Source organism: Nestor notabilis, unplaced genomic scaffold (assembly GCF_000696875.1).
Source record: "Nestor notabilis isolate BGI_N333 unplaced genomic scaffold, ASM69687v1 scaffold6016, whole genome shotgun sequence".
Taxonomy (NCBI): Eukaryota; Metazoa; Chordata; class Aves; order Psittaciformes; family Psittacidae; genus Nestor; species Nestor notabilis.
Genome location: NW_009933197.1, coordinates 6,579 through 21,564, shown reverse-complemented (window position 1 = coordinate 21,564; position 14,986 = coordinate 6,579). Strand labels below are relative to the sequence as shown.

The 14,986-nt window shown below is 37.9% G+C and overlaps 1 protein-coding gene across 1 annotated transcript in view; it reads right to left on the bottom strand.

Annotated features, from left to right (window-relative positions):
* Positions 1-14,738, bottom strand: part of NID1 (nidogen 1) — a gene marked incomplete at its 5' end in the record, with an annotated part of 36,400 nt that extends 21,662 nt beyond the window's left edge. The window contains 10 exons of the mRNA XM_010016751.1: positions 366-509; positions 3,733-3,861; positions 5,104-5,247; positions 6,175-6,420; positions 7,746-7,946; positions 9,101-9,352; positions 10,663-10,812; positions 11,922-12,346; positions 12,985-13,214; positions 14,439-14,738. Coding sequence (XP_010015053.1) covers positions 366-509; positions 3,733-3,861; positions 5,104-5,247; positions 6,175-6,420; positions 7,746-7,946; positions 9,101-9,352; positions 10,663-10,812; positions 11,922-12,346; positions 12,985-13,214; positions 14,439-14,738 — 2,221 coding nt within the window. The remainder of the gene's footprint in view (positions 1-365; positions 510-3,732; positions 3,862-5,103; positions 5,248-6,174; positions 6,421-7,745; positions 7,947-9,100; positions 9,353-10,662; positions 10,813-11,921; positions 12,347-12,984; positions 13,215-14,438) is intronic.
* Positions 14,739-14,986: the final 248 nt, after the last annotated feature.

Genomic DNA, 14,986 nt, shown 5'->3' with positions numbered 1-14,986 from the left:
ACTCCAATTGATGTGAAACAGAATATAGTATTTTTTTTTTTACATAGCTTGAGCATCATGTGCCACTACCTCATTCATATACACCAATACAGTGCAAACAGTTCCATCAGATTAATATCTGGTTTGCTAACTGCAATACTGCAATTTCTGCATTTAACTCATTTTGGACTTTCTTTAGCTGAAATACTGAATAGTGAACTCAAAAGCGAGAGGAGGAAAGGATAAAAGCTTAATGCAGTGCCTACCTGAAGGACTTAAACTGTAAATTTCCTACTTTAAATCCCAAGTAACTATAGGGCATTACAATAACCAGCCAAGTTGTGCAATAAGGAGTATAAACCCCCCCCACAAATGGTGTTACCCACCCTCACAGGCTCGCCCATCTCCGGAGAAGCCAGGGAGGCACGTGCAGATGTAGGCAGACCCACCGGTGTACACACACTGGGCGCGCTGAGGAATGTCACAGTCGTGTGTGCCTGTCTGGCAATGGTTTATGGCATATTCAACAGCTGCAGGTTAGATATAAAGAGAGGAGATGAAAATTTGAATTTCCCTCTGTGAAGTCTAAAGCTGCCTCTAAGTTTATAGGGAGACAAGACCAGCTGTGAAAGCATACAGAAGAGAAAGAAAACAAGGGAAACTAAGTGGGCTGTTTTGGGGATTGGTTTTGGTTTGTTTTTTTGCCAAGATCTCCTCTTTCACTGGTGTTAAATCGTCTTGTGAATATTTTACAAGGAACCAAATGTCCTCAGCACCTCACAGATATTTGTTAATATTGAACAGGGCAGAAAGGCTACCATAGTAACAGATCCTAATAACCCTGACAGTTTTGTTTAGAAAAAGAGGTCCTGAATAAAGAAATGTAGGGCATCTCACAGACATACCTCACGTGTCAGCTACAGTGGCCTGTTCACTGTACTGTGAATTACTAGATATCCCACTATGCTCATCTAGCACTGACCAAGGGCTGTCATCACTTGGCAACAGCTGTGACTCACTCAATAGCAGATAAACACATTTGTCAACTGTTGGAGAGATTTTTGACCAACAGTGGAAGCTGGGACCAGTCCTGCAGCTTTCCAGAACTTTCTAATCATTGACAACAGTGACTTTGAAGGTATTGCAGTGCTTTACACACAAATTATCTCAGGTAGTCACTGGAGCCCTGCCTATGCTTACCTGTTATGTCAAAGAAGAGGAAAGGAAACCATAGTATCTAAAATAGGAGGAGGCAAAATACTATGAAAAGTGGGGCCCAGAAACAGGTGAGTTTGCAATGCATTTAGGAATAGACTTCCAGTGGCTGTGACAGAGAATCCGGTAAGGCTTTCTTTACACAGTTCTTACAAGGAGTTGACAGGGGACCGAGACAAGACTCTACAATGTTCCTTTCATCACAGTATGCACATGTGAACTACCACATTATCAGCAGGGAAACAAAAATCTACCATCAGAGCCAGATCTGAAAACAGTCGTGTTTTCCATTTCTCTGGAGGAGATTACATCATTGTTAGAATCATTTATATCTCTGTTTGACGAAGCTTTAGATTACAAAATAATCTATTCAGAACTGCACTATAAATGCATGACTGAGAGTTGGAGCTCAAAGGGAGTGTCCAAATCTTCCTATTCCTCAGCCTACAAATAGGAGAATAGGATTTATTTACAGCTCTTCTAAAGATATCCAGCAAGTCTCACAGCTGGCATGAAAAAGCTGCAGTACCAGAAAAGCTGAATCGGAGCTGGTATCCCAAAGCAACCTGCAAAAGCACAAAGATGTTAACTGTTGCCCCTTCCAGGGTTCAAGTTGGCTGTGGGTTATAAAATCCTCCCCTGTAGAAAGAGGAACAAGATTACCATGACATTTATTTTCAGTCTATTGGGAAACGAGAGCTCATCTTGCTTCTCTTCAGTCTTACTGACACAAAGTTTGGTTTTGATTGAAGGAAAGGATCAAACTGAAGTCCTTCAAGCTGAGCAAAGAATTACCTAGTACTTTTTAGAAGTGTGACACTTTAACTTCATGAGAAAGTGGCAGAATGAAGACAGCATGGTCACAGCTGAAGAGAAGAATGCTCCCTTTCAGGTCCGAGTGACGAAAGTGCAGTGGTAGACATAAAGGAAAGAACATAAAGTTGCCCTTACACATCTCACCCTATCCCTTCCAGCATCCTGGCAGAATAAGTTGCTTTTTCCAACTGTTGTGCAACAAAGGGGAAACTTGGGTGCACTGTGAACAGATGTGAATGGTAATTGTTACTGGAGTAGAGAAATGGGGCTTGTGATGGGATGTGATATACAGCATGTAAAGTCACACTTTAAGGGAACCAATGCAACTTTCTGCTAAAAGATGAAGGCTCCTCAGTCTTAGCTGAAGAATACTCTTGGCTATAATAAGGAAAGACCTGAATGCATTAGCTTATCAGAGAGTAACCAGGCTTCCACCACAAATCAGTCACAACAGAAGCAAATGTTATCCTTGGCTATTACCAGTTATTTCCAAATAAAACAGGAACTGGTCCAATGGTACTGGAAGAGTGTGTATAGGCTTTGTCAGTACAGAATTACTGTCAGGTTGCAAACAAAGACAAAAATTCTAACAAAAAACGAAAGAAATCTAATCTATATCCTATCCTGACAGTTGAAGCTCTAGGAGAGTCATTACCCCTCTTCTAGCTGCCATTTGTACCTTATTTTTTATTTTGCTTTTGATATTTGCATTTTGATAAGTGACACTGAAATGAATCAGCTTAATGTCACCAGAGGTAAAGCTTATGTTTTTTCTTTCTATATGGAAAATTCACTTTCAATATACACACCACATAATCATCTTGCAATTCTACCAGTGTCCTGGGCAGAATTAGTACAATTTCAGTGAAAAACAGAGCAAACAGGAAAAAATATCCCTTGCTAGGACAACCTTAGTCCAGCAAGTACAGATTAACTCAGGCTCCCCCTAGAAGAAATGGTTTTTAATTAAATAAAAATAACTAATTCAGTGAAAACTACTAAAGTTTTAATGGCCCATCGACAGATCAGCTAGATTTCCTCCAAATCATAAGGATTTTAACAGTGAAATGATCTATAGCTATAATTTCTTTCCAGCATGGTTAAATATCACTTCAGAATAAGCCTGCAATAGCCAAGACACACTCACGCTTGAATGAGTGTACACTCAAGACCTGTGTACTGCCTTGTCCAAGGGGTGAATCTGTAACTAAAATCTAATCTGTTAAGTCTAATTCTGCACTACATAAAGAAAAAAACACCAAACAAAAAAAGCTCCCCCACCAAAAAAACAAAGTCCCCAAAAGCCAAAGTGCAACACTACAGAAAATGCAGAAAAAGCCCTAACTCATCCTGAAAGTGTGATGCTGCGAAATACCAACAAATTAATAACTGCTCACTTTAATTTTTTTGCTTTTACAAATTTGGATTTTACTTCCATCTGAAATCTGCAGCTAATGATACAGAAAGGACAGAAGCATTTAATAATTTCCACTTTCTATGTGGAAACATTTGGAACGGGGAATTTCTACGAGATGAAAACAAAGTACTTGAGGCAACTTCTTCAGCTACCTAATGGATTATAACCACTAACTGCAGCATGAGCTCCTAAATTCAACCCACATTAAAAGTCAGCGCAGATCCCTGAAGTTGTTTTCTGTCCGTGGGAAATAAGTGACAGCCCAAAAGCCAGTGGGCAGTGCTTTTAAGAACTGTGAAACTCACCAACACAAGTCCGCCCATCGGCTGCAAACTGGTATCCTTCAACACACTCACAGCGGTAGGTTCCCGGCTGGTTGTTGCAGACTGCATTGCTGCCACATAGAGCTGGTTGCTCTGAACATTCATCAACATCTAGAACGTTATAAGGATTCCAGTTATTACAATGATGCATTTAATACTGATGCCAGAAAAACAGAAACTGTGCAATAATAGCAGACCTGCATATTTAAACCACATCTTTGATAGGCCATACCTCTTAAAAGATATTAGTAACCTGAAAGTAAGTTTTCAGAAAACTGTGTCTTCAGATAATCTAAAAAAAAAAAAACAACCAAAAAAACCAACCCAAAACAAACCAAAAACCCCCACCTAACCGCAAAACAAAACCACAAAAATAAAACAAAACCACAGAAGAGGTCAGGAAATCTGAGAGGAAGGAGGAACCACTGAGAAAAAAAAAAAAATAAAAATGCAACCTACAAGGTGATCCAAAGCAGTGATGACTACTGTGGGAATGTGAACTTCAGGAAAGACTTCCCCTTTCATTACCCACATACATTTCTAATCCACTGCTGCTCAGCTCACAGCATCAGAGGACTGGGAAGGACAATGTGATGCTGGCATTTTCATTTGCAAGCTGATTTAAGGATTGGAGGGAGGGTTGTGGTTTGAGGGGTCTTATTAAACAAACAAACACCCAACCCCCCCGAAACAACTCAGTTAATAAAAAATGCATCATCCCTGTTAGTTAATAATTAATACACAATTCCACCTCTTGAAAACAAGTATTTGTGCTATGACTTGATTATAAAACAAAACCCAAATACATTAAGAACACAGAGCTGGGAAATGAAAGTCTTCTTCAAGAAAAATGATTTTCAAAGCAGATCTTGAAAGATATCGTTTCAGTCAGTTCCACATATTTGTGTGTATGCCATTCCCTATCTTCCTCAAGAGCTTGTAACCTGGTTGACTCATTTTAACCAGAACTTGCAGTAAATGTCTCACAGCTTAGTTCCTACAGGTTTTATGAAAAGACAAGCTGGGTAGAAAAGATGCTTTGCAAGCTAGAAAAACATGCCCAAGTTTGACCCTTGAAGACAGTCAAATGCATGCTTTGATTACTGAGATATGCCAGGTACCCCAGCATCCCTCTAACCTGTCTTAGAATCATAGAATCAAGTAGGTTGGAAAAGATCAGCAAGTCCAACCTTTACCCTAGACTGCCAAATCCACCATTAACCATGTCACTTTCCGCAGAACAGCCTCTCAGGACAGTTCACTTTGCTGGAATGGCTAGTCCTGGGGGTCAATACACCCATGCAGAAGAAATTCTACATCAGCTGTCATTTTGTAATCAAAGTTTTCTGTTACCATAACAAACGCTTCCATCTCCACGGAAGCCAATTGAACATTCACAGAAGAAACGATTTCCAGTTCCAGGACGACAGATTGCATTGGTGTCACAGTTATGGGTACCAGTGTAGCAAGGATTCCGGTTAATGTCAGCAGAACCATCTGAGAAGAGAGACCGTATTTAACCATGACAGCTCTACTCAAGTCATAGAACTCAGCTAAAGCCCTGAAGGAGGTTGCTTGTAGAGCACATGAAACAAGGAAAGAGAATACTTTTTGCACCAGGAAGAAGAGAACTTGCAGGTGATATGCAGGACATGAGTCTCAGACATTGCAATTGAACCTTGTATTCCTTGTTACTTGTGCAAAGAACTAAAGACTTAAAAAATAGAGAAGCCAAAAAAAAAACTGTCTCAAAAGCAAGACTGGCAAAGATAATGCATCTTCCAGTCACTGCCACTAGACCCAAAATGTGATTCTTAACAGCCTGGTTTATTAATTTTAATTAGTAGAACTTTATTTTGTAACCAACAAAAGTGAAGTCTTTTCTTGTACTCATCTGGTGTTCATTTTCAAATTGCTTTTTTTCTGATTTTAGTGCAAACAAACTTGAACACCTCAAACAAAAAATGCACTTCATAGGCTGCCTGCTTTCCAAGATAGTGCCATGTTTCAAGATAAATTACAGAAACAAGCTGTTTCAATGCAAATTTTATTTCACTGTTTTGCCCTTTGCTCTGACAATACAAAAGAAAAATCATTAATAGAGGAACTATAAATTAAATAAACTATACACTCGATGTGTTTGAGCAGCAGTAGAATCAACGTGGCATGTTGAAATTATTTCAAGCAATCAGACACAAACTCCACTGAATTTCAAGAGGAGATAATCAATTAAATACTCTTCTCCGAGTAAAAATACAAACGTTCAGTAGTCCCATTTTTCATCTTAATTGATGGACCTGGACTTCTACTGACTAATGCAACAAATGAATTCAACTCATTAATACCCGACTAATGCAGGCTAAAATAAAATAGAAGCCTGCTCTTACTTACTCACAAAAGAGAAGATTTCCGATTCATACATACCACTGATTGGTCCAATGGAATTACTCATAGCGTATCGCAGAATCTGCTCATCTCTGTTATACAAGACAAATACACCATCCACTGAGAGCTGCTGAGTAGCAGAAGTAGCATGGTGAGAGTCATCATGAATGCATTCATCAAATGAGATGGTCTGTCGCCACTGATAGGCCCCTGTGTACGTGGAAGCAACCCCATCCCTTTCTGGCTCTGTCACTGTGTACTCCCTCGTGGATGATGAAGTGATCACTGTAACATGGCAACAAAACCACTGATCAGACCAGAGAGCAAAAATACTCTGCCAAATGCTATCTGTAGACTTGGGATCGAGGCTGAGCAGTATAAACCTGATTTTCAAAGTCAAGAAGCTATGAAAGTGGATGTATTTCCATACAAAGCAGTAGGCACTTGGCCAGGCTTACTCTGTTCTTGGGTATCACAGCTTTGATGAATGAGTCATATAATTTATCTTGGCCTTTCAAAAACTTAACATTACTTTGTGGGTTGCCAGGTAAAGGAAGAAAAATTCAACTTGGGAAACTCAGAGGTTTTTTTAGGTGAATTTACATAATGGATCTATAAGCGAAGGACAAGAGCCATCTCACCAGCACTAAATTACACCCACTTCTAGTTCATTGTAGGATACTGGCCTTGGATTTCAACACAGACCTGAAGAAGATGCATGTCTGAGAGCTCTTGAATGCTTCACAATAGTTTTCTATATTGTGAAAAATTGTTATCAAAACTCTTCAAAGCAAATTTGGGCTTGTGGATCCTCCCACCAACAGAAAAGCTCCTTAACACTCCGCCATTCCTGGGCATTCCACAGATTGCTTTCTCTTTATTGCTCTTTGCTGCTGGCTAGCCAGACCAGCTGTCAACACCTCAACCTCACTTTGGTTTTCATGTGTTGAAATACCCACAATTTTATCCAGGGAAAAGAAAGCAAAAGAAGGGAGATTTCCCTGTAAATGATGAAATGAAGAATGGCTCTCTTAGCAAATCTCAGAGTCTGGGATAAGAAAAGAGAGAGAGGCTCCTAATTTTCTGGTCAGTTGTTCAAATTCCGCTCAAATAATACTGACAAATGCATATCACTACCACAAGGCACAGTTATTGCAATGTAGTTTACATGATACATACTGGTAAATAATTGGTTTGCACAGTCTCAGACAAGACCAAATCCCACTTAATGACATTACCACAAAAAGGTATACACCTATACAGCTCCTACTGAATTGTTGTGGACCCTATAAAAAGCTTTGCAACTTGTAAAACTGCCATGAGCAATGAGCAATGCCATGAGCAATGTAAAAATAAAGCCAACAAAAACGGAAATCCGGAGTGTTTTGCATAGAAAGCTAAATATTTTTTCAATAAAAATATTAGAAATATTTGCATTGCCCTACACAAAAAAATCTTTTGGGACCTGTTCCTAAGAGGCAAAAATCAACCTTCTGTAAATCAAAGGGTTCTAAGTACACTTGCTAAGAAGGGAATAAAATAATGTTTTTCACATTGTCTCACTTTACGAATGTTTACTTTCTTATCATTTCATTTCTAGGGATCCTTACCAGAACTAGAAGTGTGATAGAGTTCAGTGTATGGTTCTATATGGACTGATGCGCCAGAGGGGATCTCAGGTATTCTGCCCTCCATCTCTGTGCTGATGGTCAGGTGACCATGCTCATCAATTCCGCTGAATTTCTGCTTGATAACCAGCTTCTCATTGTTGCCAAGAAAAGTTACTTCAGTTTGCCGTGTAAACTCGCCACCTAAACAAATGGTATTAGTTAAACCATTTAATACCATATTCTGAAGCATATGACAAATCAAAGCAATACTTTCTATTCAAAGTATTGCTTCTAGTAGATAAAATATAAATCAGTATTTTCTGCAAGCTTCAATGCAGCATAATTGCTAATGTTTTGGGTTTCTACGGAAACAACTGTCAGAGGTATACTGAATATCATTGGATGCTGCATGGAAACTCCTTTCTTAAGCACTGAACACACTGAATTGCAAGTAAGCCTGAAGAAGCAGGGTTTGGGATTTTTTAAATTAAAAAAAAAATAATCTAAAAAAATCCAACAAAACTATTAACAGTAGGTCTTATCCTACCAGTGAAATGGCAAAGAGACAACCTCCATTGGGAATACAGTGAGTTAAAAAAAAATAAAATAAAATGAAATCCTGTACATCTGTTTCCAAATCAAAACCAAGTGAAATATATGTTGTACATTCCAGAATAAACTTAAAACATACCAAATCCAAGAAACCACCCAAATAAAAGGTTTTGTGCAGCTAAATTCATAGTACAGGCCTGTAAAGGATAAAATTTTAGGAAGAAACACATGTTTTTATCGAACTAATTGGATCTACAGCTTGAATGCAGATACATAAACAACCAGATTTGGCCTCAATCTCTTACAAAAAGCTGTAATTGTGAACTGGGGTTTCCCTCCAATATGTTAACTGAATCACTTGCATCTCATAAAGCAATTGCTTCTGTTAAGAATTTCAGACCTTCAGAAGGTCAGATATTCATTTATTTTTTGCTCTGTTGGTACAATCAGGCAATTAATATGTGGGACCTCTTACAGATGTAGGGGCAGCTTTCTTCAGTAGCTCTGTAAACTCTAGTACCAAAAATCAGATGCTTTTTAATAATGCCTTTCTTGCAAAGGAACTGGAAAAGACATTCTTCTTTCCAAAAGGCTTATGTGCTTGTGCATCAATGGTAAATTAAAAAGCTCAATATCTATACACTCTGAACAAGAAAACTTGTGAGGTTTGATTAAAAAAAAAATCCATTTGCAGCTCAGAATGAACATGTTTTCATCCTATATTGCTTCTAAATACACATTTCTCTCAAGACAGAGGAAAGCATAGCACAGTTTTTTGAACATTATTTTAATTTAGAAGTTACCAGTAATGCTGAATCCATTTTTATATCCTTGCTGTTCCACAGCAAACATCCATCCTATGATACCTCCAATAGAGGCAAGAGGCAGCAAAGAATACCCCAAAGTCTCTGGGATTGTGCTGATAGCAGTGTAGGCACGCCCTTGGTTCATCACAACATAGGAGTGGAGATCAGTGTTCTCAAATATAATTGGAACGGGGTTATTTCCTACAAAGATTCTTCCTTTGACCTTCCCGTTGACTCTCTGAGGGGAACCTGGCAAATCAATATAATCCATCAGAACAAAATGACAGTTCTCACATACTCTCTAAGGAACATGTTCAGAGTGTTCACTATGTTCAAAGATATGAGTGTTGAAATAAAAGACAAGCAAACATGTACAAAATTCAAACAGGAAACTGACCATAGTGTGTTAATTTGCTTATGCATGTACATATGTGCCCATGTGTATCTGTGATCATTATACAGATGACTAAGTGGCCAAAATTGCCATAAGAAATGCCCTCTATCCTCATTAACAGTTTTGTCTGCAAGGATAACTCCATAATGCTGCTACAGTATCTCTCACAGTAAGTGGTATACAGAAACTTAGTTTGAAGATCACACTTCGTATCAATACCTAATGAATGTAAATCTGTTCATCCCCTATAGGAAGGCTAACACCATTAGATATTAGAATAATTGACCTAGTATTCTAATCTATTCTATTTTTTGACTCAACAGTCAAAACTATTGACCATTTCAAAGACTGTTGGTGTTTTACAGAAGTAGCTACTCTGAATTGTTAGTTTTCTTCTGTATATAATTTCCTACATTCAAATTCCATTATCACCACATCCTTCTCTTTCTCTGGAAAACTCAGTTTCATGAACTGAAAGTTAAATAGTAGCTTTTGCTTTCCTGCCTTATAAAGCACAAAGTCTACAGTCAGCTATTTTGGTTATTGAAATGCATCTATACTGTGAGTCATGTCACTATGTGGATTACAACTGTATACATAAGGAATTCCTTTATGGATCTTACACAGGAACAAAGTTTAAATGGGTGTCTAGCAAAAATCTGGCAGATTAGCGCATAAGTGAAGAAGTTTAAGAGTCAGACAAAGAGGAGCCATGGTCTTTAGTTTAACAATCAAAGTATATTTGTTCACCTTTTTTGAACTGTCCATGTCTAGAGCAAGGACTATATCAGATTATAATACATTGGACCTTCATGACTAATTCTAGCAAAAACAAAACAAAACAAAACAAAAAAAACCAAAACCCAAACCACTGGATATTATGCTATTAAATTGTGCCAGTTACAGAAGAGTTTATTTTAGGCACTCAATTACATGCATTAGGCATTTTAACATGACTTTCTAGAAAAAATACTTTGCTTCATTCAAAAAATGACACCATTTTAGAAAGCATAGCTCAATCCCTAGGATATCTTTCAATACATCTCAGTGATAAATCCTTTGAAATGTATGTAACCACATCTTTTTTTGTGTTGAAAACAGGTCACCCCATTCAAGAATGCCATGTGTAATTGTTGCTTATGTACCTCATTTTCATAAATGTTACCTTCTGCTATGCACTGTCTACCATTTCCTTTGTAACCAGCAATACAACTGCAACAAAATCCATTGGGATAATCTTTGCAAATGGCATGAACAGAGCACTGGTGGCGGTTGTTAGCACAGGTCTGTTGGACATCTGTGTTGTAGCGAAACACTGTAGAAAGAAAGACCAGACACTTATACTTCATGTAATTACTATAGTGTTCACATATCCCTGGTTTAGTTTGAATTATCTCTATAGACTAACTTGATAAGGTTTTTTTCATTTTCTCTGAAAGGAAAACAAACAATTGCAATGGATTTTTGCTAACTTTGCAATATGCAAGTAACATTCTACTATTTTGAGGAAAACATCAGGGCTTCCAGATGTTAGAAAATCATTTAATTCTATTGACTTCAGCCAATCTGTTCAACTGTCTTGGTGAAATTGACACAGAATTTTAACCTGTCCTTGTTTCTAAACCAAAGCAATAAGGAACATTTCCAGCCTCAGAACAAAACACATCAGTACAGTATCCAGGACAATGCACTAACTGATGCACCCTGTAATCCTAATTGCTTTACCCTTTCATTTCCTGGAAATAGCAATTCTCACATCTGCTTCAAGAAAAAAGTAGCACCTGGACAGTCAGTCACACTGGTTTGAATTTTCCATAAACACTTCCTCAGAAGTTAGAATTGCTAATCCCACCCTGTAAAACTTGAGGCCACAAAACCCTAGCCAACAATTTTTACAACAGTTACTATTCCTAACCTTTATTAAATAACCTGTATTCAGTAACACATCTGTGTAAGGAAAAAAACCTAGGTTTCAGTAGAACTGATCAACAAATTCTTACCAGGAACAGCCACTTAATGCAGCTGTTAAAGTTAAGATTATACCTTTAACAACAGACCTGGGCAAAAGAGGTGGGGAAATAAGTTCCCATTAAGAATGTGTCATCTTTAGGAATATGATATCTCTGTAGGAGGAATCTTTCCTTCAAAGAGATTCAGATTTCACAGACACACTGTAAATGTGCTCTCCTGTGAGCTTGACAGGAAAACTGGTTTACCAGACTGACAACATTTGAATCTGAGATGACATCCAAGTTAAGTACCTCGATGAGTAACACAAATGTATTAAACATGTCCAGATTTTCAGATATGACGGTAGTGAGAAGGAAACAGATTATTTCTTTAGTACTTCAATTTTTCACATGCCTCTGTGTTTTCCACAGCCTATACATCTCAGAAGGACCCAAGTGGTACAAAAGACCTTACCTATACCAGTTTCATCAAATTCTTCCACATCTATGACTTGGGGTTGCTGTGGGGGTTGCTGGACCTGGAACTGGCGAGGTGGGGCTTTTGCTGTTGGGAAATCTTGATGACTGTAAAAAGACTCAGTTGAAGGTGTTCCAGTTACATCTTGGTATGAAGTCAGAAAGTCGTCTTCAGCCAGCTGAGGAACACTATATGTAACGTAGTGCTGATCCTCCTCTGTGCTGTCTGTACTACTGGTGACATACTGCTGTCTTATTTCAGTGGAGCCATAATCTGACATAAATGGTTTTGAAGTCATGTCCTGGTCTTGTTCATTGGACTCGAGGCTTTCCAAAATGTTGCTGATCTTGGCAGGCACAATACTGTCAGATGAGCTGCTAATCTCGAACACCCAGAGACCTTGCTTCCCAGCATTGCTGCTTCTATCAAAAATAAGCATACACCAAATCAAAATGATCAAGTATAAATCGTGTGGTATTTCTAGCCTACACAAAATGCTATCCTTCACTGACAAGTATTAGGACAAAACTGTTAAATTATTTTATGTACATATTTATCTACAAGTACAGTTTATTCAGCTATAAAACATCCCTGGCAGTTTGGATAGCATCTTTTTTCTCCACACCCAGAGCAATCTTCCTGAGAATTTCTAGCCTTCTTGTCTTCAAATGATGGGAAAGAGAGACAGTTGGGCCACAGAGATCTTGCTAACACTTACTAGAACTTTCTAACTCATTCCCTTTCCTTCTTGTTCCTTTTGTTTTCTTTCAAAAGAAAAGACTGCCCAGGATAGACTGTGAAGAGTTAAAGTCTAAGTGGTCTTATTTTTACAAGGGATAACTATACAGTAGTTCCTACCACTGACAATGGAAACATGGACTTTGAACAAACTAGACAGAAGTCCTCATACTTCTCAAGAGGGTATTTATCAGTGGCAGACTTTGCAATTTCTCATGCAGTGACTAATGGGATCTTACTCATTGACATCATACTACAATTCAGAAAAACATGAAACTCCTTGGTGTTTTCTTGAGGAGTTTAAACAAACAAAAATGCATACTTGTGCAGGTTTCTAATGCTGTCTTCATCATTAGCAATGACATTGTAGGATCCTGGCTTTTCCCAAAAGTAGTAGTTTGTAGAGGCTTGACTAAAGCCAACCATAGCAGGAATCTTTTCATCATCTTTCTTGGAGTATGTGCTATAGAACTGCAAATTATCTTCTGGATAAAGGAAAATAGCATAGGAACTGGAGTCAGAAGAGGCTAAAACAGCCTGGAATGTGTTTCTCTGTGGGGAAAAAAAGAAACAAACCAAAACAACATCAATTTACTTATGGGAAAATAGTCATGATAGACAACAGAATAACTTTTTTTTAAACATGAAGTCAAAATCAGAATTTCCATCACACACATCATGTTCTTCCTAGGATAAATCAGTATTACACATGCTTAAGTTTTGCTAAGGCAGTTTAGCTTTAGCATGCATAAACATTAAGAAGAAAGCATTACCAAAGGTAAGTTAAATCTGTTAGGATACAGGCAGAGAGGCTGCCTAAAACACAGCAATTCTAAGTTCTATAACTTGCATAGGATGCTATACCACCTCCTTAAAAATAAAGGGAGTGATGTGCTAGACTAAATAGAAAAATTCTGTAAACAGAATATTTAAAGAAGAGTTCAAGTTTCATGCTGCTGCAAGTATATTGTCTTGTAGGAACCATCAAGACAGCACCTCAGACATCAGCTGTTTGTTGCTACCTGAGTGCAGAATCATTACTGTGAACACAATGGTTGTGCCTAACTTGACACAAGAAATCAACCTTTGACAAAATAAGGTTTTCTAAGTTGTGGTAATGTTCTCAACTCTAAACACTATTATCAGGGTCATCAGCTGGGATATTTATGGTGCATAAGTTACATGTTTTTGCAGGATAGTACGTAAGATGGTTTTAAAAGGGAAAATGGTTTGCAAGTAATAATACTTAAAAAAAAAAAAAAACAACAAAAAAACCCCACCAACCTCAAAATGATTCTTCGTTCAGTACTAGCTACAAAGCACTTCTGTAAATGCAACATCGACTGTCAAAAAAGGTGTCACAGTTTGAAGTTCCTATTAGTCCACATAGTTAGAGAGTCTGATGCCACAAAGACTTAAGAGTCTATCAGAAAATGCAAACCAACTCCATTACATTGCACAGATGGAGGGCAGGATACCCTACTATTTCAGTTATTACCACAACACACTTACTTAACATTCAGAGTAAGAGCTGTCAGGGAATACAAACAGATCAGCTGTGTAGATTCAAGGATTTTCTTTTTAATTAATAAAATACTGTAGAATAAAAATGAAGTAAAAACCCTGGAAACTCCTATTTTGCTACATTTTCATTTAACAATAAAATACATTCTGAACTCTACAAGATTCATTTAAACACAAAGGAATTCAAGCCTTCAAGACAACAGGTTATGGTGTTCAGATGACCATATGTCCAACATGTCTTAAAACACTCACCTTTTCTTCCAAAGCATGACCTTCTCCCAATGCCTGGTAAGGAGCCACGAGCTTCCAGGTAACAATGACAACACTGCTGGGATCAAAAGTAGTCTCAGGAAAACCTCTTTTGATATAGTCAGATGCAAGTTGCAAGACATCTGAGGATGAATCTTCTCTGTAATACACATTTCCACGTCCATCTGTTGTGTCCAGGTCAGCCATAAAAGGAGCAATAGCCCCAAAACTGATTGGGAATTGACCAAGATATTTTTCTTCACTTGAAGGTTCATTCACTGCAATAATCCCATTAGTAGCAACCTAATAAGAAGGTGGAAATTATAAGATAGACACTGTTCATATGGCTGTCTCCCACACCTATGTGCTTTAAATCACAACAATTTGATTGCATTTCCAAAAGAAATGGAGTCAAAAGTCAGTCTTGTACTTGAAATGTAACAGAATTTTTTCAAGTTTTTGTTTTGTATCATGTTTCATCAGGAGTCCTGGAATTTCAGTTGTCTAAAAACAGGTGTCTAATTTACAGATAGACCAACCTTTTTTCCCCT